Here is a 27,915-nt window from a genome sequence, read left to right on the forward strand (position 1 = left end):
CCTTACTGGCCACCGCGCCCTCCTGCATTTAGGAGAATTGGACAGAAGAAGAGGACGTTTGTAATTTTGTAATAAAACAGGATCAGTTCATGTACTATTCTTCTTCCAACATCATGACATACAGGAAAAGACTCCTGCCATCTTGCCCAAGGAAGCTTCGGCCGGACACCATTCAGCTCCTGTGACGAGTTCAGCGTTTTGCCAGATCCTAGATTAGATGTGACCTTACTGGCCACCGCGCCCTCCTGCATTTCGGAGAATTGGACAGAAGAAGAGGACGTTTGTAATTTTGTAATAAAACAGGATCAGTTCATGTACTACTCTTCTTCCAACATCATGACTTACAGGAAAAGACTCCTGCCATCTTGCCCAAGGAAGCTTCGGCCGGACACCATTCGGCTCCTGTGACGAGTTCAGCGTTTTGCCAGATCCTAGATTAGATGTGACCTTACTGGCCACCGTGCCCTCCTGCATTTAAGAGATGAGGACAGAAGAAGAAGACATTTGTAATTTTGTAATAAAACAGGATCAGTTCATGTACTATTCTTCTTTCACTCTCTGTCAAATCAAACATCATGACTTACAGGAAAAGACTCCTGCCATCTTGCCCAAGGAAGTTTTGGCCGGACACCATTCAGCTCCTGTGACGAGTTCAGCGTTTTGCCAGATCCTAGATCAGATGTGACCTTACTGGCCACCGCGCCCTCCTGCATTTAGGAGAATTGGACAGAAGAAGAGGACGTTGGTAATTTTGTAATAAAACAGGATCAGTTCATGTACTATTCTTCTTCCAACATCATGACTTACAGGAAAAAACTCCTGCCATCTTGCCCAAGGAAGTTTCAGCCGGACACCATTCGGCTCCTGTGACGAGTTCAGCGTTTTGCCAGATCCTAGATTAGATGTGACGTTACTGGCCACCGTGCCCTCCTGCATTTAAGAGATGAGGACAGAAGAAGAAGACATTTGTAATTTTGTAATAAAACAGGATCAGTTCATGTACTATTCTTCTTTCACTCTCTGTCAAATCAAATATCATGACTTACAGGAAAAGACTCCTGCCATCTTGCCCAAGGAAGCTTCAGCCGGACACCATTCGGCTCCTGTGACGAGTTCAGCGTTTTGCCAGATCCTAGATCAGATGTGACCTTACTGGCCACCGCGCCCTCCTGCATTTAGGAGAATTGGACAGAAGAAGAGGACGTTTGTAATTTTGTAATAAAACAGGATCAGTTCATGTACTATTCTTCTTCCAACATCATGACTTACAGGAAAAGACTCCTGCCATCTTGCCCAAGGAAGCTTCGGCCGGACACCATTCGGCTCCTGTGACGAGTTCAGCGTTTTGCCAGATCCTAGATTAGATGTGACGTTACTGGCCACCGTGCCCTCCTGCATTTAAGAGATGAGGACAGAAGAAGAAGACATTTGTAATTTTGTAATAAAACAGGATCAGTTCATGTACTATTCTTCTTTCACTCTCTGTCAAATCAAATATCATGACTTACAGGAAAAGACTCCTGCCATCTTGCCCAAGGAAGCTTCAGCCGGACACCATTCGGCTCCTGTGACCAGTTCAGCGTTTTGCCAGATCCTAGATCAGATGTGACCTTACTGGCCACCGCGCCCTCCTGCATTTAGGAGATGAGGACAGAAGAAGAGGACTTTTGTAATTTTGTAATAAAACAGGATCAGTTCATGTACTATTCTTCTTCCAACATCATGACTTACAGGAAAAAACTCCTGCCATCTTGCCCAAGGAAGTTTCGGCCGGACACCATTCGGCTCCTGTGACAAGTTCAGCATTTTGCCAGATCCTAGATTAGATGTGACCTTACTGGCCACCGTGCCCTCCTGCATTTAAGAGATGAGGACAGAAGAAGAAGACATTTGTAATTTTGTAATAAAACAGGATCAGTTCATGTACTATTCTTCTTTCACTCTCTGTCAAATCAAACATCATGACTTACAGGAAAAAACTCCTGCCATCTTGCCCAAGGAAGTTTTGGTCGGACACCATTCGGCTCCTGTGACGAGTTCAGCGTTTTGCCAGATCCTAGATCAGATGTGACCTTACTGGCCACCGCGCCCTCCTGCATTTAGGAGAATTGGACAGAAGAAGAGGACGTTTGTAATTTTGTAATAAAACAGGATCAGTTCATGTACTATTCTTCTTCCAACACCATGATGTAATTTTGTAATAAAACAGGATCAGTTCATGTACTATTCTTCTTTCACTCTCTGTCAAATCAAACATCATGACTTACAGGAAAAGACTCCTGCCATCTTGCCCAAGGAAGCTTCAGCCGGACACCATTCGGCTCCTGTGACGAGTTCAGCATTTTGCCAGATCCTAGATTCAGATATTCATGATTATTAAACAAGTTTAGGAGTTGATCTTTTCTAAAACAGGAACACGATGAAAGTGGATCTTCTTGTTGTCTTTAAGGCTGTATTCATTCTGAGGTCAGTCGTTTTGAAGTACTGAAACTTTATACTTTAAATAAACGGATTAAAGCTTTGAAAACTTACCTGAATCTCCTTTTATTCTGGTTTTGAGATCTGAGTGTTGTGAAGTGTGTCTGCTCAGTTGGTCCACAGTCCAAAGAACTGATCACTAAAGTTCCTAATGCAGGTTCTTTCTCACCTCACAATCGCATCATCACGTGACCTCATAATCGCACTGCTACAGCCCCGAGAGTCACTGCAATATAAACTGGACACATTTTATATCCAACCATCATTAAACAAGTACAGTAAATTCAGACACTGTCCAAATTATCTCAAATAAAGTTTTTTTAATGCCAAACGAACGTGCTTTCAGCAACTATATTATATTAAATGATCCAACTGCATCCTTACTGTGTGTTTATACCTATGAAACCTTTTTTTGTGTTAAAAATATTGTTTGCTAATTTAAGGTATGCTACATACACACGTGGACAAAATTGTTGGTACCCCTCGGTTAATAAAAGAAAAACCCACAATGGTAACAGAAATAACTTGAATCTGACAAAAGTAATAATAAATAAAAATGCCATGAAAATTAACCAATGAAAGTCAGACATTGATTTTGAACCATGCTTCAACAGAATTGTTTAAAAAAGTAAACTCATGAAAAAGGCCTGGACAGAAATTATGGTACTGTTAACTTAATATTTTATTGCACAACCTTTTGAGGCAATCACTGCAATCAAACGATTCATGTAACTGTCAATGAGACTTCTGCACCTCTCAGCAGGTATTTTGGCCCACTCCTCATGAGCAAACTGCTTCAGTTGTCTCCGGTTTGAAGGGTGCCTTTTCCAGACGGCATGTTTCAGCTCCTTCCAAAAATGCTTAATAGGATTCAGGTCAGGGCTCATAGAAGGCCACTTCAGAATAGTCCAATGTTTTCCTCTTAGCCATTCTTGGGTGTTTTTAGCTGTGTTTTGGGTCATTATCCTGTTTAACAAACGCATGACCTGCGACTGAGACCAAGCTTTCTGACACTAGGCAGCACATTTCTCTCTAGAATCCCTTGATAGTCTTGAGGTTTCATTGTACCCTGCAATGATTCAAGACACCCTGTGCCAGATGCAGCAAAGCAGCCCCAGAACATAACAGAGCCTCCTCCATGTTTCACAGTAGGGACAGTGTTATTTTCTTGATATTTGATGATATTTATTAATAAAAAGCAAGATTTTCTGTAACACAAAAGTACCATTGTTTGCTAAAATATCACTGTCAAATACAGTTTGAACTCAACATGTGATGGAATTTGTGATCTTTTTTTGGGTATTGGGACATAGGAGTGCTTTGGGCTGTCTTTGAGGTTAGTTGTTTTTTTAGGGGGGTTAGAAAGAAAGGCTTTTTTGGGATTGTATTCTGTGCTGAAAATGAACTACAAATGAAACAAAACTGGAACTTTTACAGAGCCTGTAAAATATCATGGTAGAAAAATAATATTTTGCTGCTGTAAAATAAAAACCATGGATTCATTTTTGTGTGTTTTTAGTTTTCTCCATGGTTTGATATCCACATAATTCTGGATGAATGGACCAGTAGAAATGCTCTAAATTCCTTGGAATAAACTCTAATTTTACACTGACTTCCATTCAAAGTTAGGGACAAATTTGTCTTCTCCTGTAAGGAGACACGTGTTGGACAGTGATGATTGTAAAAAAGTCCTTCAATTTAACCAATTATTCCCTCAATTTATTAAAAGAAAATCCTTAATTCAGTAAACCATTTCTTCATTTTAGGTTTAGGTAGGTTGTTCCCGAGAGTCTCTGTGTCTCTGAATATTACTTTTTCTACCCTGGAGCTTTAGGGGGGTCCGTACACTTCAGAGTGGACATGTTCACTACCCAATGGGTTCATCTGTAGTTGTGAATTCCCCTTGAAAAGCCTGACACTCTCTGAAGTCCACTTGGCAGGGATGTATCAGGGGTTATTGGTGCACTGCTGAAGTGACGCGATCGTCAGTAGCGCAGACTGGCCGCTGGTGGGCAGTAGTGTTCAGATAGTCAGAGGCGATTCCGCCGCACAGCGAGCCATGTAAACAAAGAGTCTAACTTCTGATATGCAGGTTAAATAACAACAATAATAATAATACAAAATCAATAATGGGGAAGCGGGATAATAGAGTGGTAAGTGAATCGTGTCGGGAAGTTGGTTAAAATCTCGCTCCACGTTCACACTCGCATGTTGGCAGAATGTGGGCTCGTATCAGGCCAGGCTAACGCTAGCATGTGGCTAAGATGTAGAAGGATGTAGCTGTATAAGGTACACTTAAGCACACTTGCAGAGATTTAGCTACTGAAAAGCAGGCCAGGCTTTAGTGTATTCATCCCGTTTGAGATAGGCCTGCTTGAGATAGGCGTGTTAGCTAGCTTGGTTAATTTAACTAGCTAGCTAGCTAGCTAGCTAACATCTGACCAGGTTAAGATAGCTAGCTAGCTAACGTGCTATCTAAAATAGGCAGCAGAGCATGGCAGACTGATTTGACCTGGCAGAAATGTCATTTTAGCACATTGCTGGTTAATAACCAGTCATAGAAACCTAGCTCCACGTGTTTTCAGCTCATCAGCTAGCTATAGTGCTAACTAGCAGATTAACTGGACAGCTACGTTAACCTAGCTAGCTACATGTGTAAGGACGTTGACGTGGCTGGCGGTTTCTAATATTGTGTCACAGGGATGCGATTGACTAGCTGTCTCCCACATCTGGACGGATAGGCAAAACTTCTTATAGAAAAGAGAAAGAGACTTCCCAGAAGAGTGGAGTCTCTTATAGCTGCACAGTGGGGGGACGACTCCACATTAACGCCTGTGGATTTGGTATGGGATGTCCTACAAGCTCCAGTTGGTGTCCCAGTATTTGTGTCCATATAGTGCCTTATATTGTCCCCTGTTCTGTGTTTTTGTGCACTTCTGGGAAATGCTAATTGCATTTGGTTGTCTTGTGCTTGTGCTTGTACTGAGCAATACCACATCGAGCCTTTTCTAGCTGTGCACTCTTATTATAGATCACATTCAAGACCCTACAAGCCAGACAGGCTCATCATTTTGTGGATGTATGTCTGATATGCAGAATCATGTTTTGACTGACTGTTTTGCACAATAGCTGATTATTCGTCCCGTTCCTGTCTGGTCTTACCTAATTGTGCTGATTTACAGGCATACGTGAACCCAATTGCTGCTGCCAGAGCTAGAGGACCAGCACCTCTTTCCGGTCCCACCATACAAGACTATCTCAGTAGGCCTCGGCCAACATGGTATGGAAACCCACGAGAGAAAAGATCTGCGTAAAACTTGTTTAACATGTCTTCTAGGTCTCTCCTAAGTATTTACCAGGATATAACTGTAAAAACATCAGATTTCTGAGTTCATTTTTGTAAAGGTATCATTTAGTTGAGTGTTCTCCACAAAGATGCCCTGGATGTGCTGAGGATTACCCAATCAGGAGTACATAAGCTACTGGGTTGCCTATACCTCTGTCATTGAGTTATCAGATTGATAGTAGTAGAGGACGCTTGTGACTGTGGAAAACGGTTTTTGCAGCAGATGTAGCACCAGTCATGTCCTCCAAAACATTTGGGATCATCCAGCCAGTAGGGGTCTTAGAAAGTAGGAAACAAGGATGTTAGAAAACAGATCGAATATAGCTAGTCTGGTCCCTGCAGAGGAGCACTGCCAATACAGTAGGACTCTCTGGAGCGTTGGCTTGGGCCAGATATGGACCAGAGGGGAGTAAAGCCCCCAGCATTGAGGTGTGGAGCAGTGGAACTGTGTTGTTTGGAATGATGGTGCTCTATCCAGTATTTCTGAGATGATTTGGGGATGAAGTGGGGTGGTGATCATCCAACATCCTGACCTCACAAATGATCCTGTTGCTGAATGCAGTCAGACTCCCACAGCAATGCTCCAAAATCTAATAGAAAGCCTTCTCCCTGGATTGTAGGGACTGTTACTAAAACAAACGCAGGATCTATTAATTTATATATTTTTGTAATATAAATACTCTTTCATATTGGAAGAAACAATGAATGAACAAGTGTCCCAATACAATTTTTATGTCATACTATACTATGTGAACGATCATAGTCAAGTAAGTGTTTAGAATTACAATGTATTTTGGAACTAAAATGAGGAGTTTTTAATTCTAATTAAATTAAATTAATTAAATTAATTATGATTTATTAAAGAGAACAACACAAAAAACGGATCAGAGCTCATACACCCATTTCACTGTGAGCTTTGGTAGCCCAGTATACAGAGTATTATATACACACCTTTTCAGACTGATTCTGGAAATCTCATTCAAGTAAATACCTCTAAGCAGTGCCTTCTTTTATGCTGCCTTACTGTACTACTCAGAAACAGTCATGTTTTTATTTCCGTTAAATAAGTAAAACCCCCAAAGCCCCATTATACCATTAAAGGAATAGTTCACAGAAAACCTTTTTCTTTTTACCTCGGTGCTCTTAGTTATTTCTTTAATTCTATAATGGAGGCGCACAGTTATTATGGCTAAAAGTAATAGAAGGCTGTCATCAAAATGACATCAAAAGTGAACATGGACTTCTATTACACAAGCCTCAGTATTTTTGGTGGTTGTTGTTAAGGTTCTGTGAAGGTTTGACAGTGATCTGGTAATATACCTGCTGTACCTGTGATCCTGATATTCCATCATTCAACCACAGGGAGGAGGTGAAGGAGCAGCTGGAGAAGAAAAAGAAAGGCTCGAAAGCTTTGGCTGACTTTGAGGATAAAATGAATGAGGTACACTTGTTAAGTTAATCAAAGGTTAGACCCTGTTTTTCATAGCGTGTAGTACTGGAACTTAGGGCGCAATTTGTCTGTTATTCTCAGCGGTGGAGAAAGGAGTTGGAGAAAAACAGAGAGAAGATACTCAGTGGAGGTGAAAAGAAAGAAAAAGACAAGGACAAGGACAAGAAAGAAAAGGAGAAAGATAAAGACAAGAAAGAGGTAATTATCATAAAAATTAATAAAAATAAAAAAAAAAGAACAATAAAAAATAACTACAATGCTTCAATGCTAACTTTGCTCTCTGGTCATTTTGGCAGAAGAAGAAGAAAGAAAAGAAAAAATCAAGTAGGGTGAGAAAAACTCTCCATTTTCACACCGGTTGCGATATCATCACATAATTAGTCTGAAATGATGTCCCAGTTTTTGCATTGCAAATAAAGCACCACACAGTGCACCTTGCTGTTCTGCACTTTCACACAGTGTTTGTGCAAGTTGTTTGATATCTAATGAGCTCTGCTTTTGTTGTGTGTGGTCAAGCATTCTTCGTCTTCTTCCTCCTCCTCATCGAGTTCTGATTCCTCCAGCAGTTCGTCGTCCGAGTCTGAAGACGAGGTACAGCACGTCTTTTATTCTCCTTTGTTTTTCTTTGTGTACACATCCGTTAGCTGTGAAGAGATTCATTGTTCCAATGTTGTCGTGATCATAGATGGTTTGGTTGTTCTCTCGGTTTGTTGCTGATATCAGGATGAAAAGAAGAGTGTAAAGAAAAAGCGGAAAAGAAAGCGATCCTCAGCACGGAAAGCATCTGATGATTCTGATGCAGAGTCGGACACAGACAGCAAGGTAATGTTGCCAGTCCAAACACTCATACAAGAAAAACAGCTAGAAATTCACAGCTTCTGCTGAAAAAGAACCTGTCCTCAAAGTCGGTCACTGGAATTCCTTTGTTAGGATTCGGGGGGGGCTAATTAAAACAATGCACATATTTTAAACCTGGACTGATTTAGCATGTACTTTTGTTTCAGGAATCATCAAAGAGGAAGAAGAAGAAACTCAGGGAGGAGGGAGAGAAAGATAAGGTATTGTTTACTGCCTGTTTGAACCCAAACACCTCTCTCCTGTCTGTGTGTAAACATCTGCTTCTTTGCTTTGTCCTGAGACATACGTTATTTTTATTTCGAAGGATGATAAGGGCAGTCGAAAGAAGAAGAAGAATGCTGAGAGAAGCCATTCCGAGTCCTCAGATGAGTCTGAATTAGATGGTGATGTAAGGATCTTGATTTTTGGTTCAATACTGTGTAAGTTCTGTATCCCATATATACAGATCTGATTGACCATTACTAATGATCTCTTTACTTCTTCTGTAGGCTGAATCCAAAAAGAGAAAACACAGTAGTGAAGAGAAGGAGAAAACTACAGTAAGTTTATAATTATTCATATAAGATGTCCCTTATTAGTTTCACAGTGGGGGAATTCACAGTGTCACAGCAGCAAAGGGATAGCAAGAAGTACAAATTTATCTACTTTTTGTTTATTAGCAGCATAAATACACAATATAAATAATAAAAGTTGGGCATATCAGAAAGAATAATCTGTCCACCAAGCTGATATTGGGAATAACCACCCCTGGTTTGAAGGACACTAGCGAGACATCGTGGCATGGATTTTATTTTGTGATGGAAGATGTTCATTAGAGAGGTTTACTGGACCACAGCGGTGCGTTAATAGTTCTGTAATGAAAGTGACTCAAGCAGCTTGTGACTGATGATTGAGCAGCTGCTGGTAAAAGGACAGTTTTTTTCATTGTCCCTCATTTTCACCGTTCATTGTCTTGTTGGAAGGTGAACCGTCATCCCAGTCTGAGGTCCTGAGCGTTCTGGATCAGGTTTTCGTTAAGAATAGCTCTGTACTTCACTCCATTCAGCTTTCCCTCAACCCTGAACAGTCTACCTGTCTTTATATATATATATATATATATATATATATATATATATATATATATATATATATATATATATGCCTACTGTCTTTTGTTGGAGTAACTGTCTCTACTTTTGGGGGAAGACTTTCTGAATTGCTGTGAGGATTTGCATTCAGCAACTGGAGCATTAGTCAAGTCAGGATGTTGGATGATTACCATCCACAACTCTCCAACTCAAGCTCCGTCAGCAATAGGTCCAACATAAAGTAGCCGAATGCAGTCTTTTAAAGGGTGTCCACAAACATTTGGACATATAATGTATAGTAAAATTAGCTTTTTATGTTTTTCTGAATAGACATGTAATCATGCACCTATTTTTTTGCAGGACAGATCAAAGAAGAAGAAGAAAAAGAGGCATAAGAAACACAGCAAGAAGAAGAAGAAGAAGACCTCAGGATCCGAGTTGGATTAGAACGTAGCCTTGTGGCCTCCTGCCCGAAAGGTAGTGGGAAGACTTGGGTGTACTTGGAGCCTCTGCCACATTGTTGGAAAACCCAACGGAAGTCTGCTGGAGGGACTCTGACTCTGGCTGTCTATGAAGTGGTGTGTCTTCCTGCTTAAGCAGAATGATGACTGGATGAGGAATTTGAAGGGGTTATGAGGGCTTTGAGTCCCTGTGGGTTTATTATTATTATTTTTCTTTTTTGCTTGTTTTTTTTTTTTTTTTTTTTTTTTTTTTTTTTAAAGCAGAATATTCTCTGTCAAAATAAAGCTCAGTTATGCCATTGGTCATCAGTTGTGGTGCTGCATGTAATATGTACATGACCCAGATTTTAAAGAGGAACCATCTAAGAGACTGATGTGCTGTTGGACTAGTAGGTTAAAGCATTTTTAATTATGCATTGTAGTTATGCTTTCTCACTTGGTCTTCAATATTTTAACACATACACTTTGACATTGTGCTTTTAAATTTGTCAAAAAGAAAGAGCTAGATTAAAAATTCAAGACTGAATTGCCTGACCGATGTCCTCACTTCTAAAAACAGTCACAATCCAAAGCATACGCAGCATACATGTCCCAGTTCATCTTTGTAGACGCCTCGCTGAAGGTGGACTCAAAGGCGAAAAAGGTGTGAGGGGGAATTTTCTCGAGTGTGCATGGGTGCGGGTGAAGGTTTGCATATCCTTGTGTACATTGTCTGTGTATATGTGTGTCTAGAGCTTGAAGAGGCTTAGGTGTCTGTGTGTGTTCAATGGTATCTACCCAACGGCTGTGTTCAAATCCCCTCACAAATGGGTGTATTTTTCTGTGTGATCTGATACCTTGTACTTGATCCCATGTATACCTCTGTCAGAGCCTTTTGATGGAGCTGCATGTGGCCCTGGAGGAGGTGGCGGCCTTTCTGAGCGTCTGCCAGGTGTACAGTCTCCTCCTGCTGTCCTGTGGGAGGGGCCTCATTTCCCTGGCAAATGCTGTCACCAGTTCCCCTTTTCTTGTCACTAGAGTCCTAGAGCTCTTGGAACACAGCAAGCAGAAATGGAAGCAATTGGAGTTGCAGAGTTGTTTCTTCTGTGTGCCATGACTGGAATGTCAGGTAAGATGTTGTGAGGATGGATGATGAGGAGGATGATGATACCAGCCAAGAGATTGTAACTTTATCAGCTTAACACAACTGACTGAGAATAAGTCTTTTACTGGGGTGTTTATCACTGTTGGTCAATACAATGTGATCTATAGTAACTGGAGCAATATTTTCCATGATAGAAATTTTATGTGGAAACTAGATGTCAATGTAAGCTCTGCTTTACTCTCTTAGTTCTGTCTCAATGTATCAGAGGGTCTCACTATTTATTAACTCATCGTAATGCTAATTAAGGCCTGGTACTGTGACTGTTCTGGTTATAAACATCTCAGTTGTGTGGATTCTTTGTAGTTCTGCTGATTAATATGCTTAGTATGTTTGGGTTATTATTCTAGCTTAGTTGTTTCTGTACTTGTTTTATCTGCTGTAATTATATTGTGCATTTTTCTTTAATATTGATCTGTTCTGAAGCTTTTCACCCAAAAAAGTGGTCTTTACCCAACATTGCCTTGTATATGTGTGGCAAAGTTGACATTTTTGTTTTCCCACCACTCTCTAATGGGCACTAAATATTCATAAACTTCTCACTCAGGCAGTGTTCTGATAAGTTGACAGCTACAAGTTCCCTTATCTCATGAGCCATCACATGCGGCTCTAAATCAACACCAGACTTGACTCACTGGATTATTCATGCCCAGGCTTTTTATTGTCCAGTATGGAATCTACTGTGGTTTTAAGTGCAGTTTGCACCCCCTAAAATACCAGTTGCCCCAGTGTGTGTGTGTGTGTGTGTAGTCTAATGTGTGGTTTTGTTGGGATATTTGTGTATTTGCCATGTAATTGTTGGTAAAAGTGCTTTTAGCTTGATGTCTATCGTCATGCTGAGCTCTTAGTCACTGCTGTTATCATCACAACAATCTCTGGTTTGTTTGGAGACAACAGGACCAGAGAGGGCCAAGCACACTCCTCGGTATTCTCCAAGCCTGCTAAGAATAGTGTGCAGTAAACAGTGGCACACTTCTAACCTCGGGGCCTCCCCTGCCTCAGGGCCTTTTTTGTGTGCCATAGGGGTGTCCTTATTTATTATTTAGGACACAACACGAGCTGCACAGTGCTCTATTGTACCACGCAGAGCCAATACAGCAGGCAGGCAGTAGGCCTGGCTGTGTCCGGGAAAAGAGGCGCGCGCGTGTGTGTGTGTGTGTGTGTATACACCCACTACCTACCTCCCTGTTACATAGTCCTTCCTAGCAACAGAATACAGATTAACAGCAGCTGTCAGTTAAGGGTAGGTAACTGATCTGCACTGAATCCAGTTCAACAGGATTAATTACACTCTTATTCCAGTGGAATTTGCAGTTGGTCAGTGGTCTAGGGGGAGTAAGGATATCTGCAGTATGCTCAGAAAAGCATTCTGGCATAATATCTCACAATAATGACAAAGCTCTTTATATTGCTCATCTTCTGCTTCTCAAATATCATTAGGCCTTATTCACCAACTGTTCTTATGAAGAAATGTCTTCTTAAAAGCCACTTACTCAGTTTTGATGAAGATTCTGACATTTACCAATGTTTTTGTTTTCATATGGGATTTGTTTGGTTTACAAGGACAATGTGATAAAGAAAAATGTAATGCACTTTTCTCAAGAACAAATGTAGGTGTTGGTGAATGAGGCAATGCATTTACCAATATTGGTATAACATTCTGTATAAAAAGTGGCAGTTAGGAAGTGCTTTACATAAGAAAACCTCAGAACGGCTTTTTGCGAGAATAGTTACAATTAAAAGAAAGTTGCCCCCCAAAATTGAAATGAAAAACAACTGTGATTCTCAGATGGATAGAAAAAAGGTATTAACTTAAAAATAAGGAACATGGAATTAAAACAAAGAAAATGACAGTTATAACATTGGACAAAAGCATAATAACAAAAACATACGTTTCAGGTGGGATAGTAAGTTCAGACTGGCAGATGACACACAGATGGCATTGCATGAGGATAATTGAGCTATAGAAAGATTCATAGGTTGAGAAAAGGCGGTACAGTCTGGGCCGGCCCAAGCCTTTATGGAGCCCTAAGCAGATTTTCATTTGGGCCCCCACCACCACCTCAGCACCAGATGTTTCATCATTCCATAGGGTACACTCTGTGTGTTAGCATTATCTGCATTTGCCCAACAGTGGCAGCAGCCAACAGAAATTGATTAACCAAGTATTGGTGTGCATAAAATAGTGTGTAAAAATGCTTTTACCTGTGTTATACCATTTCATTTTATTATTCAATGTTATTTTTAAAACAGAAATATTTTCATTGTGATGTCTTGGTGATCTTTAGGGGGCCCCCTGGTGGCGTTGGGGCACTAAGCAGCCACGTACTTCAAGTATGCAGTGGGCCGGCTCTGGGTACAATGCAGTGAATGTCTCGTCCAATGTGTGGAAAATAGGTCACAAAGCAGATGTTATTGTTTGGCAAAAAGAAGTGGTTGCGTTTGGGCGTGCCAAAAGCCATAGTGTGAAGGAAGTAGCTAAATTTGCAGGTGCAGTACAGTCATATAGGTCTACCAGCAGTGGCAGGAATCCCAGTCTACAAGAAATTCTCCTCAGAATTGTGGCCGAAAGATGAAACTGACGACAGGCTTGTGAATGAAAATCGTTTTGCTTAAAGGCAAGAACTGCTTCTAGAAGTAAACTAGGTCTTTCACCAGCAATTTCTGAAAGAACGCTCTGCAGGGAACTGCATAGCATGAACATATGGGGCAGTGTGTCACACAAGGTGCCTTTGCTTCAAACATTGACACAGTGAGTCTATTTGGGCGTAGTCATCTGGTGACAGCCAGGTATATCTGTGTGTCATGAGGACCAATGTTCAAACTGAACAAGAAGCTGAAGTCTGTTCTCTTTGTGCAAGAAGAGCATGACTTCATGTACCGCTCAGTTTCTTCACACAGCCTTGGTGTTTGCTCAAAGACCAGTTTGGACAATTTAGAAAGGATCTTGTGTTTGGCTACAATCATCCAGTATAGCTTGTCAATATTTGCTCGTGGCAGTTACAGGACTGATCAAGTAAAGTCAGGCCTCAGAGGTGATTAAACTACACAATGTGTAAATCATCTAATGTAGCATATGGACAAACAGAGCTTAGCCAAGTCTGTCTTTGGTTTCGGAGTCTTGAACTCATGAAGAAACAGCCAGCAGGAGAACTGTTGGTGTGCAGGGAAAGTTTCACATGGCATCAATATTGCAAGAAAAAAAGATTTGTGAATTTGAAGCACCCTGAGAAAACATGAGGGTTTGATTAGGAGTGATATGGTTAAAATATCACGTTTCTAAATACATTTTCTTGATAAACAAAATTTATTTTGAAAGTTTAACATACAGACAAAATGCATTGGTGGCAGCAGATCTTAAATACTGTTATCCAAACACTCTCCTGTACAGGGGTGTTGTATAAGGCGGGGAAGTTAGGACGACTCTAAGGCCCTAATAATGTTTATTATGAAGTATTTCATAAGCCCAAAATCCAGCAGCACAACTGCTTCTATAGTTTGTACATACATTTTAATTCAAAGTTTGCTGCGCTCCATCCAAAACTTTGACGACTCAAAGAAACATTTAGATACCTAAATGGCACAGAACCTTGAAAAATGGTTGTATACAGCTCTATAAAGCTGTATTAGGCCCTTCATTTCTTTTTAGTACTAAATACACAATCATGTCAGAATATTATGACCACACCTATTTTGGAATGAACAAAAGGTGAAGGGTGGTAGCATATCGGACACCGCTAACTTTGTGGGATGTTCTAAGGCTGCTGTAGTGAACGGTGGTACCTAAGAGGCCATTGATGCCAGCGAGTGGAACAGAGCAATCGACGTGGCATCCCTGTGGACCTGTTAACCACTAGAATGACATTCAATCACTTAATGCAGTCCGTGCCACGACGTCTCACTAGTGTCACACAAGCCAGTGGTATCTGTTCCCACTATTGGGTAGGTGGTCATAATATTCTGATATGACTGTGTAGAAGCATTACGTTATATGGAGTTTTTAGACCCTTAAAGGTTCTTCAAACTTACATTTACATTTATGGCATTTAGCTGACGCTCTTATCCAGAGCGACTTACAAGGTAACTCATATTACAGAGGTGGGTCAGTGTAGTGTCAGGAGTCTTGCCCAAGGACTTTTATTGGTGTAGCGCAGCATGGTCACCCAGAATGGGAATCAAACCCCAGCCTCCCACATGGTGTGGTAGCTCAGTGGCAGGTAGTGGTGTTATCTGTTGCGCCACACTAACCACTTACACATCTCCTTCATTAAAAGGTTCTAAAAGGAACAAAGTGACACTGTGTAAAACCCCTTTGTCCCCTTCGTGTTTAGGACTGTAGTTATTCCAGTTCTTTCCATGTAACAGTGATCGTTGTACTGCTGTAGATGCTTTGGGGAAACCCCAACCTGGAATGAACATAGAAGAGTCATGCACTCTTAAAAATGAGATGATTTAGATGGCTTTTTTGATCAGTCCCATAGAAGATCCACTGTTATCTAGATGAACTTTTCAATAGAAGAATTTCACCTAATGTTCCATCCATCCTTTAGGGAGTTAGGTGTGGTTCCTTTGTGGCATTCCTCTAAGGAACCCTTTGTGGCACTTTGAGTGTTTAAGTACATTTCATACATGTGATTTGTGAGTTTCTGTTGTTTCTGTTTTAAAGGTGCCAACATGGAGCTTGTTACAATGCCTCCTGTCCTGCACGGGATCATGGGCGAATCTCTGCACATACCTGTGGAGACTCACTTTGATGTAAAAGGAGTGAACTTCCAGCTCTACTGGTTCCAGAGCAGTCCTAAGCACAGTCCTAGTCCCAGACCTGATACCGCACTGGTTGCCTATGAGGATGGCAATGCAATCATTAAACTGCAGTGGAAGGAGATTCTCATCTTCAGTCCTATTGACTTTTCCCTGACCTTTAATCAGCTGGATGAGGCAGCTGAGGGCGACTACAGGCTAGAAATCAACTTCTTTGGCGCAAACAAGACAACTGAGATGCTTATCAAGACTGTGAGCATTATCGTGAATGGTGAGTATGACTTTAGCTGATGGGATAGTTTCACTTCTCTGACACGTCAGCCAACCTGACTGTGAGGGATGGCAGATGGCACTGGGGCTTTTGTTGAGGGGATGTTTATTGCCTTGTTTTCAGCATTGCTTTTGAGAGTGTGTGCTCCTAGTGCTAGGATCCATTAGAGGAAGTATTTTTGAATACGCTGCAGCTGATGTTATCTTCATAGGGAAAAACATATTAAAGGTAGGGATCATGTGTGACATTTCTGGCAGTATTATAAGATTATAAGTATCTATTTTCTGCTCTCAGAAAAGCTTATGTTTAATTAACATTGTGTGTTTACATGTGTTGTAAATGTATATAATAAGATATACATAATAATAAATAATAAATAATAAATATGCTGTGAACAAACAGCCCAAAACTGTTCTTTTAGACTGAAATCCCATGACTGATTCAGATTCAGCCCCTAAAGAACTCTGAACACTTTCCTGTTCATAAAACCAGTTTGAGGCGGCTTTGCTTAGTGACATGGTGCATTATCATGCTGCATTATCCCATGCTCTTTTAATTATAGAAGTACTGGTGCCATTTCTTTCAGAGATTATAGAATAGATACAATGTCTCAACATACAAGCTCTTAAAGAAAACCCTTTCACAAGTAAGGTCTGGCTCCCTGAAATGATCTGCCAAGAGTCAGTTCCCTTTATATACCTTCTGCACCATTAAGAAGTGCAGGAATGGGAAATTCCTGCGTTATAGGGATGCACTGTGTGTTGTGGGAAGACTAATTTGTTTTCCCAAAGAGCCCTTTTACTAAATGGTTTTGGGAATGAGAGAAAGTTCCTGCACACATAGGTTAAGAGGTTATAGTTAAACCACAAGGTGAGCTTTTTAACACCTCTGAGAGTGTAAATGCTTTTTAGGTCATTTGTAAGTGTACATTTGAATTACACACTCAGTAAATGTGCATTTAGGTCTTGTACCCCTACCTATGCAATTATCTAGTCAGCCAATCAATATAACACATAAAATCATGAGCCAGCTGCTTTACACATTGTTCACATCCACCATCAGAATAGGAAAAAATGTGGTTTTGAGTGTGGCATGACTGTTGATGCCCGACAGGCTGGTTTGAGCATCTCTATTCCTGCTAATCTCCTGGGATTTTCAGCACAGCAGTCTCTAGAGTTTATCAGAATGGTGGAATGAAGAAAATGCATCCTCTTGAGCAGCAGTTCTGCAGAATTAAAAACACCCTGTTAATGTGAGATGTAAAGGGAGATTGATCTGACTAGTTTGGGCTGACCGAAAGGCCACAGTAACTCAGAAAACCACTCTACAATCCGTGGTGAGCAGAAAAGCACCTCAAAAAGCACAACACATCCGACCTTAGATAGATGGTAGATGGTAGATGGGCTACGACAGCAGAAGACAGAAAGCTGAGGCTTAGGCTCACCAAAACGGGACAGTTGAAGAATAGAAAAACATCAAGGTCTGCGTTGATGAATCTGAATTCCTGCTGAGGCTCACAGATGGTAGGATCAGAACTTGGCGCCAGCAGCTTGAATCCATAAACCCAACTTGTCTTGTATCAACAGTCCAGGCTGGTGGAGGTGGTGTGATGGTGTGGGAAAGGTTTTCCTGGCACACTTTGGGTTGTTGATGCCAGTTAATCATTACTTGAATGCCACAGCCTATTTGAGTATTGTTGCTGACCATGTTCATCCCTTTATGACCACAGTTTACCCATCTTCTAATGGCTACTTCCAGCATGATAATGCACCATGTCACTAAGCAAAGCCGCCTCAAACTGGTTTTATGAACAGGAAAGTGTTCAGAGTTCTTTAGGGGCTGAATCTGAATCAGTCATGGGATTTCAGTCTAAAAGAACAGCTTTGGGCTGTTTGTTCACAGCATGTTCAAGTGTTCCTAAAACAAATGTGGAATGCAGGTATGTCACCATTGAGCAGAATATCCAAAAAATGGCGGAAGGATTAAAGCTGAGAGCAAAGGGAAGCCTATCCCGTATTAGCCTAGTGGTCCTAATAAAGTGCTTGGTGATTGTGTATTGTATATTCTACTGTATTATATTATGTAGAGATACTTTTTCTATTTTTAATAATTGAAAAAAGTAAAACAACATATATATTTTAATAATTGTATGATACATTTACAAAATGTCATTATTAATGTGAAATTTTGTCTTAAGAAGAATTCACAAAATTCACTAAGATGACTGGTAGTCATTATCGTTAAATCTTGGTCTTTTGGATCTCTGTGCTCAGTAAAGATATAAACACTCTCATTTTGATAAATGGTTTAAAAAATTGATTGATTGTCAAATAATACTTTTAATAATTCTGATGATGAATGAGTGTTTTAGAATAATCATGTCTACTGTGTGTGCCTTTAGTGCGTCTTTCCACTCCTGTCGTGGTGAAGAACTCAGAGGACACACTCGTGGAAGATCGGGACAATGTCACTCTGACCTGCATTGTGGAGAAAAGAGCAAGGGCTAAGTACCAGTGGCTGAAAAACAACAAACCTGTCGAACTGAGTGAACGTCACATGTTCTCCCAAACAAACAACTCTCTGCTCATCAGCCCAGTGAAGAAGGAGGACATTGGCATGTACAGCTGTGTGGCTGAAAACTCCATCAGCCTCGCAAGGAGCCTAGCCATGGAACTCAGTGTGTTCTGTGAGTGTTCAGCTTTCTGCTCTTTATTCACCGCCATGCAGTCCGCAAACTTCCACTACCTTTATTTCTCTTGGATATCCTCATTTCACCTCTCACATCCTTAATGGCCTTTTTGCATGTGGTGTCTTTTCTCTTGTTGCCTGAGGATGTTTACAGCAGCCTGATCTCCATGGAAGTGAATGATCTTTCTGCTTAAACTGTTTAATATTCAAATACTCTATGCTCTATACTCAAACACACTAGGTGTTCAAATGTTTGTGGACACCGCTTCAAAAGAATGCAACTTTAAGTTGCACTCGCTGATATAGATGTGCAAATGCCTGCGCACACACACAGCTTGTCTAGCTATTCTCAAACTCAACCCCTACAAGACGGAGCTGCTGTACATCCCGGGAACTGCTGGACCAAGAAACGATCTTGCCATCACCTTTGAGAACTCACTGGTCACTCCTTCTACTGAAGCCCGAAGCCTTGGTGTAGTGATGGATGATCAGTTATCGTTCTCAAGTCATGTTGCAAACGTAACTCGGTCCTGCAGATTCCTCCTGTACAACATCCGGAGAATTCGACCCTTCCTCTCTAGAGAGGCCACTCAGGTCCTTGTTCAGTCTCTCGTCACTTCCAGACTTGACTACTGCAACTCTCTTCTGGCTGGTCTCCCTCTGCGCACCATCAGGCCCCTGCAACTCATCCAGAATGCAGCGGCACGGGTCGTCTTCAATGTCCCAAAATTTAGCCATGTCACTCCACTGCTGCGTTCTCTCCACTGGCTTCCTGTAGCTGCCCGCATCAGATTTAAAACACTGACGCTGGCCTACAAAGCCAAGAACGGACCAGCCCCTCCGTATCTGATGGCAATGGTCAAAAGCCGATCCGCACCAAGAGCCCTTCGAGCTTCAAGTACGGCTCGGCTTGACCCGCCATCCCTCAAAATCCGCGGAAGACAAGCGTCCAGGCTTTTTTCTGTCCTGGCACCAAAGTGGTGGAACGAGCTGCCCCTGGGTGTCCGAACGGCCGAGTCGTTCGCTGTCTTCAAACGCAGACTGAAGACCCACCTCTTCAGAGAGTACTTGGACGAATAGTTCTATGGTCGCCTTATTGTATTGTGTTTAGCAATGTCTAAGCTTAGAGGTATCTTTTGAATTATTAGCCTATTCTAACTAGCTAAGGTTTTCTTGGGTAAATAGCAAAGCACTTTGTAAGTCGCTCTGGATAAGAGCGTCTGCTAAATGCCGTAAATGTAAATGTAGCTACTTGTCTAGTCGAGAATTATTGCCAATAGAATAAGACATTCTGGAGCAAATAGGCATGAACCTGTTGGCACCATGTCTAAAGCCAGGCTGGGCTAGAGGGGTATACAGTCCTGTAATGATGGTGCTTCATCCAGTATGTTTGGGATGACCTGGGGTGGGATGATGTAACATCCTGACCTCACGAACTCTCTTGCTGCTGAATGCAATCAAATTCTTACAGCAATGCTCTAGAATCTAGTAGAAAACCATTGGTACCCCTTGGATACCTTTGATTTTGGGAGAAACAACAAATGAGCAGATGTCCCAAAACTTTTGTCCATTTAGTGTGCATGAGATTGTTTTCAAAGGCATTACATGTTTCAGGTGAATTGTCATACTTCAGACCACAAAACTCTTAAATACTTTGTTTGTACACTAATCAGCCATAAGATTAAAACCACCTACTGAATATTGTGTAGGTCCTGCTCGGGCCACCAAAACAGCTCTGATCCATTGAGGCGTGGACTCCACAAGACCTCTGAGTGTGTCCTGTGGCTCTCTCTTTAAGTCCTGGTGGGTGGGGCCTCCATGGACTGCATCAATGAACCTTGGACACCCATGACCCTCATACTACTTCACTAATTGTTGTTCATTGGTAGATGCCAATCACTGCATAACAGCCACACTCCATGAGACCTGCCTCTTTGGAGATGTTCCGACCCAGTCGTCCAGTCATCATAATCTGGCGCTTGTCCAAGTCGCTCAGATCCTTATGCTTGCCCTTGTGAAGTATTGTGGTTTAATGTAAAGGAACATGAACATGAATTCAAAAACTCAGTGACTGTTTATTTTCTCCTCAGATGGCCCTTATAATCTGGAAGTGAACTCAGACCAGGGTTTGAGAATTGGAGAAGTGTTCACTGTAAACCAAGGAGAGCTGATCTTTTTTGAATGCTTGGCCGACTCCAACCCCCCCAACACCTGTGTGTGGATCTCCAGGACGGGCAACAATACAGAAGTCCTTATGACAGGCCCTCGCTTTGAGGTGCCTTCACACAAGTTGGCTCAACCCACCAAGTTCTTGTGCCGGGCCTTCAACAATATGACGCAGAAGCAGGATGAAACTCACTTCACGCTGGTGGTGGCCAATCTCGGCAAAGGTACAAACGGGAATATGGGTGAAATATTGCTTTGGGACAAGACTTTCTGCTTACGGTTACAGCTGCCCGGTTCTGACGTATCATGAGTCAGACGATTGTAAGCGTTTTGTGGAGAGCATCTGATAAGCATTGTATATGCTTTACAATAGCTGCTGTGCAATAGCTGCTTCTCAGTTGCTAAGCAGATATCACTGCACCTCATGTGAAAGTGGTGCTGAGTGATCGGAAAGGAAATAGGGGTTGGCAGCTGGTCTTCGTGTGTGCTGTTCTTCAACATCATATGAAATTCTAGTCAGTCAATGTGGGTATTGATCCCAAATCATTGGGCGGTTGATATAGGTTTTTTATGGGAATGGGTGTTGCATTGTTTCTTAACATTTGAGCCCCCTAATCTAAATCCTTCTCATGCCTACCCATGAGGGGTTTTTTTTTGGTTACCAAAAGACTAGCCTCGGAAAAAATAGGGGTGAAAAAAAATCTTATTTTTTTAATGTGATTTAAAGTTTTTTTCCAAAAACAATTTTTCCTAGGACTATTTTTGCCTAGAGGAGACAATTTCACTTACTGACTTACTGACTAATCACACATTACTGACTTTGTTGTTTGCTGAAAATACATTTTCTGGTACTGATGGTCTGAGGACTACATTTTGCCACAAAGCAAACAAGAAGTATCTGTGCCTCCGAAAGGAGATGTAATCTTAGGTACGCTAAGGTTGTGTCTCCTTGCTTAAAATATTACTGTAAAGGGAAGTGGTGTGATGACATATTGTGGCATTAATGTGTGTGTGTGTGTGTCAAAGTCCGAAGAGATAGCATGTTGACTTAACGTTGCTAACGTCTGTCCCAGCATTGGTGCTGTAGTGTTAGCTCACCGACCATATCCATCGAAACTACTCCTGCCAGGAAAATGGCCTATGAGCTGTCCTGGCATTAACCCCCAATTATTAACTATAGAAAACCCCCCAAATCTCCTTACTTTTAGAGAAACATCAGTGTGGTCCATTCCACATGAAACTTAAACAACATTGAAAGTTAAGTGATATAGTATATATAAGTGATATATATCACAGTATAAAACGTCTGATGATCACTTTTTTTAAACCAGAATGAAACGTCTTACTGTGGAAATGCAGTAATAGGAGAGAAAATGTATTAATTGAATAGCAATTAGCAGTAATTCCTTACTGCTTTAACCATGGACTCAAAAACATCCTCAAAGAATCACATGATGTACTGCTTATAGCAACAAAAGGCCCCGGATACCTGAACTGTATCGGTCTATTCTGCGCACTAAAGGCATACTCGACTTTCATCTTTAAATCACACATTACTGACTTTATGCTAACCACACCAAGAGTTAACCAGAACCAAGAGTTGTAGACATTTAACCACTACGCTCAGCACTGCCTACTTCTTTACTAACATCGTTCATCTCTAACCTCAAAGTGAGTCAGTTAAATTACAGTTCCTGGCGCTCTTAAAACTAAAAGTGCCTAAAAACAGGGAACAAAACACACCAAAGAGTCACTTTCAGTTCTCTAAAGAACCTTTCAGTTGATTGCTTTCTGTCTGTTTACAGAACTGTCTACTGAAAGCCTCTTTAGGGAATTTTAAGAAGTCAATAGTTAGATGATTGTTAGGTTTTATTGCACCTTTATTACTTTTTTGAGAGTGGGAAACAATTCAGTGTGTAATAAAATCTTGAGTTTGCTTGGTTTGGTACAATTTACACTAAATACAAAACAAACGTGACAGGAGAAATGATTTACACAAGAGTGAAATACAGAGAAAACAATAACACAAAGATGGTTCTGTGGAGTTTAACGGATGGAGCATAGAATTTTATTTGAGCGCTTACACTTGGAAGAAAATATTTAACAGACTGCGATAAATCCTAATATTACAAAACTGATGCAGCTGAATCTCCACCTTCATTTTACCCCCCATTAAACCATATTAATTTGAATATTCTTGATGTTCTGCCAAAAGCAAATGGAAAAGCCTCTGAAGTGTATCTTCAGAGACCATATGCCAAGTTTATATTAATTGAAAAAGATGATGATGATGATGACTATTTTATTATTATTATTATTATTATTATTGTTATTATTATTATTGCTGTTGTTGTTAATTATTTTAATCTGTTTGCAGGGAGTGAAAAGCTGCAGGGAGGGAGTACAGTATCTCCTTTAGCGGTCATCACCGTCTGCTCACTGATCATCATTCTGTGTATGCTGTTTGTGTTCTTCAAGAAGACCTGCCATCCTAAAAGAGGTGTGTGTGTGTGTGTGTGTGTGTGTGTGTGTGTGTGTGTGTGTGTGTGTGAATCTCTCATTTCTATTGATCTATTTCTGTCTATATGACTGTACATATCACCACACCTGAGCAGGAGAACCATATCTTGTGGTGGTACGTTGAGTCACAATATTTTCTGACCAGTAGAGGATGGGTCCTCCCGAGGTTTCTTCCTCCTGCTCTGAGGGAGTTTTTCTTTGTCACTTTTTAACATCTTTATTACTGGATTTCTGTGGATTCCTGCTTTGCGATAACATCAGTTGTTAAAAATGTGATACAAATACTTTTGATTTGTATATATCTCTGTATTGGGTATGTTGTGGATTGTGCTGGCCATGCGAAATGTATGTAACCATAAGTTTTTCAGTCAACTGGAGTGTGAAACTATTCTTAGTTTATATTTAATCAAATGTATTCACTATTTTGACTGTATTCACAGTGTTCACTCATACAGATTCTATTCAAATCAGCTGGAGTTAATAGGAAAGGTGAAAATGTAATCGAAACCGCTGAGGACGCTCAGTATCAGTTACGCTTTCAGCAACTGTTGTGCTACATGATCCTATTTAATCAGATGTGTTTTTGTTTCTACAGTGTTGATGAAAATCTATAGCAGGTAAGAAGAATAAGGCCTGGATCAATATTTCCCAGATAAATGTTTACTTTATTCATGTGCTTAAATAACACCTCATTTGGTCCCTCCCCTCTAGGCCTATGCCAGAACAAAAAGGACTACATCGCTCAGGTACGTGCCCTGCGTGGTTTATACTCTAATGTCGCTGGCGTCTGTTGTCAAGCAGTGCTGTGTACATAGCCTCTGGGCAAACAAACTGCAGCCCTCCTATCAGCTCAAAACAATTACCATAATTATATCTGGCTGGTTTCAGTCCGCGTACGCTACCCGTGTATTTTCCTGTTTGCTGGAACACGCAGAGATCTGTGTAGTTTCTTGTGCAAGTCTGCTCTCGGTTTACCGCGTCCAACTGTAGCTGTTACTGATAGTATATGATGGTGATGTGTGCTGTAGAGAGGCAGGAGCTGGTCCAAGAAGAGAATAAGATGATGATGACAATCTCAAAAACGTAAAATATTCGATGTAAAGCTGTAAATAATTAAAAACAACACCATCAGTACCATCACACAACTACTTATAATATGTATACGGCACCTTTCATACACTAACATGCAGCTTAAAGAGCTTTTCCAGTACTGCACAAATACATATACAAAGCTGTTTGCAATAAACCAATCAAACAAGACCAATTTAAATGTCTCAACACAATGTATACTCGTATTACAAGTGGTTTCTCCAAGTTCTACACAAAACTGCACCTTTAATGACTACTGCAGTAGTTTTTTCCTTCATGACTAGCATCTTTAGTACTTAGTAGAGCACCCTGTTGCTGTTATGACCTGCTGCAAATGTGATGCATAGCCAGACACCAGCTTCTGGCAGCGTTCCTGGGGAATCTATTCCTCATGGGCAGTGACCTCTAGTTCACGCATATGCTTCTTCACCAAAGAGTTTCTATGAGGTTTAAGTCAGGCGATTGTGACGAACGCTTCAGAATCTTCCAGGACTTCTTCTGAAACCAAACCTTGGTGGACTTTGAGGTATGCCAGGTAGCCTAGCCAGCGTTAACTTTGAACTTGTGAACTCTTCCAACTCCAATCTTTAGGAACACTTGCATTTGCTCTGTTTATATATCTTTTTACTTTTTTGTGAAGGCAGTGATCTCTTCTCTGTTTGTTCTTGTTTCTTGGTTTATTGCAAACAGCTGAAACAATTTCACTTTTGCTAAGAAACTTTATTTGCCAAGAAGAGATGAATAATTTTCATTGCAACTGTACTTCTATATTTCACTTAAAAACCTTGAATCTACATTTAGCAATTTTTCACATTTTGACATAGTTTTAAACTAACCGTTGTTTCATGATGAATGGACCAATAGAAATGCTCCAACATCTTTTTATACTGCCCTTCATTGAAAGTTAAGAAGATCCTTTTGAAGGTACAAAAAAGATAAAATATTATTTAAATATAATTATTTATTAATATTGTTCATTATAAATAAAGAGTGATCTTTTTAATTCTCAAAAATCACATTACTAGTATCTAAAAAATGTGTTACTTACAAAAACATATTCAAGAAAATAACGTTAAATAGCTTCTGGTATCTAGCTTTTGAATGTGCACTAGACACACATTTTATGACTCTTGATAGTGTAATTTACTCTGTTTGAAGATTTAGCAAGATAAAACGCATAAATGTGCTCCATTATTACAGCTTTAATTATAAAAACGTGAAATCAACAAAATATAATTTGGTTGATTTGAGGTAGTTTAGTCACTATTGTCTAATTCATTACAGAAGTTCATACCATCAGGCCATCAATTAACCAGCATCTTGTTCCAAAAGGCCATGAGGACGCTACTGAAGACTTCGGCATCTATGAGTTTGTCTCCATACCTGGGAAAATGGATTCGAAGCATGTGAGTCAGACGGGACCAAATAAAGCTTCTAGTGTGTTTGCAGTAGTTTGCAAGAGTTCTTTTTCATGAGATCAGCTCTGATGTGCTGTCTTTTTGTTCCCCAGGCATCGTGCAGATCTCTGGCACGGCTCGACTCTGTGAAAGATTTGCATACCACCATCTATGATGTCATCAGACATGTTCCTGAAACTCCCACGCTCAGTCTACTGAAGTGAGGTGCTTGAACACACACACACACACAGGCTGGATCTGGTGATCTCTCAATAGCACACACACAGGCAGGATCTGGTGATGGACTCAGTGGTGTTACAGAAACCACGAGCCGGTACTCCTGTGGACTTGCTGGTTAATGCCCTCGCTTCTTCATTTCTTCCTAAAGTCACTTGAATCTGATGCTGTTCAGCAGTGAATGAAGACCCTTAGCTTAATCCTTGTCTGTTTGGCTGATACGTAATTCTGCTATTTATTTATTTCACAAGGGTTCTCTTGGTTCTGTACATAGGCTATTGACGTTGTTATACAATACCAGTCAAAAGTTTTAGAACACCTCAAATTTTTAGTCAGTAGTCCACTGGCAATGTTGCATGGCCGGGGCAAGCGTGCATTTTTTTTATTTTATTTTTTATTTATTTTTTTTTTACTTTTTTTTTTACTGCCACTCCACCTGGTCCACTTGGTCCAGTGTTAAGCTACCCGTTGTTGTCATGTGAGCCACCTAGCACACATGCTGTTGACTCTCAGAAACAGCTTGTCAAACTTCTGATGCTGTTGTTGATTCTGTGGAGCCTGTACTAGACCTCATCGGTTTTCTCCAGTTCCCAAGAGCAGGAACTGTACTCATGACACCCTGGCTATATTTGTGATTTCTGGAATGGAAAGAGCTGCACTTTAAAGTTATTTTATAGAGTTAAAATAGTCTATTAGTCTGCGTTCATACAAACAGAGTCTAAATTGTAAACTCTTTTTTTTATTTAATGCCATTGCTACAAGCCAGCTGTACATTATTAAACAATTACTTGTCCCTGAAAAGGCCATTGTTTTTATATTTCACATTATCTTTCAGTTTTTATTTCAAATTTTTTTCAAAAGCCCTGAAAACCATGGCAGTTTACCGCCTATCTTTGTACCATTTCAGGTAATACAGAAATATCAATTAAAAATGGGAAATCTGGGGTGTTCTTAAACTTTTGACTGGTAATATATGGTGTAAAAAGCAGATTTATTGTTTTTAACTGAAGGAAGTTAACCCGGCTGCCTTAAAATGTTAAATTTGAGTGTAATTGCTCAGAAACCTTTAAAATTTAATGACCTAGAAGATTGTAAGGCAGCCAATTAATGAATAATTATATATATATATATATATATATATATATATATATATATTATATCGTTTGGTTCTTTTCTTGTCAAAGGCTTTACACACTCGCAGTGGCACTGACTTTCAGTTTCAGTGGTATAGTAATGACTGTCTGAAAAACATTGCTAGAATGATGTGATTTGTTGTTGATTTGTGTTTGTATATACGTTTGCTAGCGGCTACACTGATACCTGAGAGTATTTATGTGTTCGTACTGTTATACCAAGTGCAGCATAGCCCTAATTCCACTGCTTTGCTTGAAATATGAATGTAAATAGTATGCAATTTTGTATTCTAATAATCTATTTTTGCACACTGTATCATGTGGTATTCTGTGCCATAAAAATGAGACTATTGTTCTTTATTCTTTATTAAATGAGCTTCTACTGTACTGTACTGATTCCCTTGTTATTATTTACAGTTAATAAATAAAAAGCTCTCTATTTTGAAAATAACGATTAATAGCAATTGGTTGGAAATGGATATGAGTGAAAATGTTGTGTCAGCAATCTAGACAAGGCAAGCGACAGAAGGCTTAGAACTCAGCACTGGACTCCAGCTGGGCTCACTGTTTACTTGAGTCACGACATTTGCGTGGATGTGTGTGTGTGTATATGTGTGTGTGCAAAACACATTATTTGTAGTCTGTGTGCCAAAGCATTTTACTTACTAATTTAATAAGAATATGTGATCTCTTTTTTTGTAGTTATATCTTGGATAAACATCTAACAGTAACCATTTTGACTTTTTTAGAAAATGCAACTTTTATATTTATCAAATTGTCTGATCAGAGTAAATCTTAAACATAGTCTAAAGAGATCTAATGGGATCAGTAATGTTATTTGGGCTGATATGT

At 40.3% G+C, this 27,915-nt stretch overlaps 2 protein-coding genes across 3 annotated transcripts; both read left to right on the forward strand.

The window, feature by feature from the left end:
* The first annotated feature begins 4,506 nt into the window (after window positions 1-4,506).
* Window positions 4,507-9,966, forward strand: fam133b (family with sequence similarity 133 member B). Its single transcript, XM_072676097.1, has 11 exons — window positions 4,507-4,631; window positions 5,661-5,758; window positions 7,187-7,265; window positions 7,356-7,472; window positions 7,571-7,603; window positions 7,791-7,865; window positions 7,998-8,096; window positions 8,279-8,332; window positions 8,437-8,520; window positions 8,621-8,671; window positions 9,560-9,966. Exons 1-11 carry the CDS (start codon window positions 4,608-4,610, stop codon window positions 9,644-9,646), a joined length of 801 nt encoding a protein of 266 aa, XP_072532198.1. The 5' UTR covers window positions 4,507-4,607; the 3' UTR covers window positions 9,647-9,966.
* Window positions 9,967-10,555: 589 nt separating this feature from the next.
* hepacam2 (HEPACAM family member 2) lies at window positions 10,556-27,433 on the forward strand. 2 transcript variants are annotated; one of them, XM_072676098.1, is made up of 9 exons: window positions 10,556-10,768; window positions 15,468-15,833; window positions 18,235-18,519; window positions 20,612-20,911; window positions 23,065-23,187; window positions 23,803-23,824; window positions 23,919-23,953; window positions 25,581-25,702; window positions 25,807-27,433. In XM_072676098.1, the coding sequence occupies exons 1-9, from the start codon at window positions 10,711-10,713 to the stop codon at window positions 25,915-25,917; spliced, it is 1,422 nt and encodes a 473-aa protein (XP_072532199.1). In that variant the 5' UTR covers window positions 10,556-10,710; the 3' UTR covers window positions 25,918-27,433. The 2 variants fall into 2 exon arrangements, with proteins under 2 accessions (XP_072532199.1, XP_072532200.1); XM_072676099.1 differs by having other exon boundaries at window positions 25,629-25,702.
* The last annotated feature ends 482 nt before the right edge of the window (window positions 27,434-27,915 follow it).

The sequence above is a fragment of the Salminus brasiliensis genome, chromosome 3, assembly GCF_030463535.1.
Source record: "Salminus brasiliensis chromosome 3, fSalBra1.hap2, whole genome shotgun sequence".
Taxonomy (NCBI): domain Eukaryota; kingdom Metazoa; phylum Chordata; class Actinopteri; order Characiformes; family Bryconidae; genus Salminus; species Salminus brasiliensis.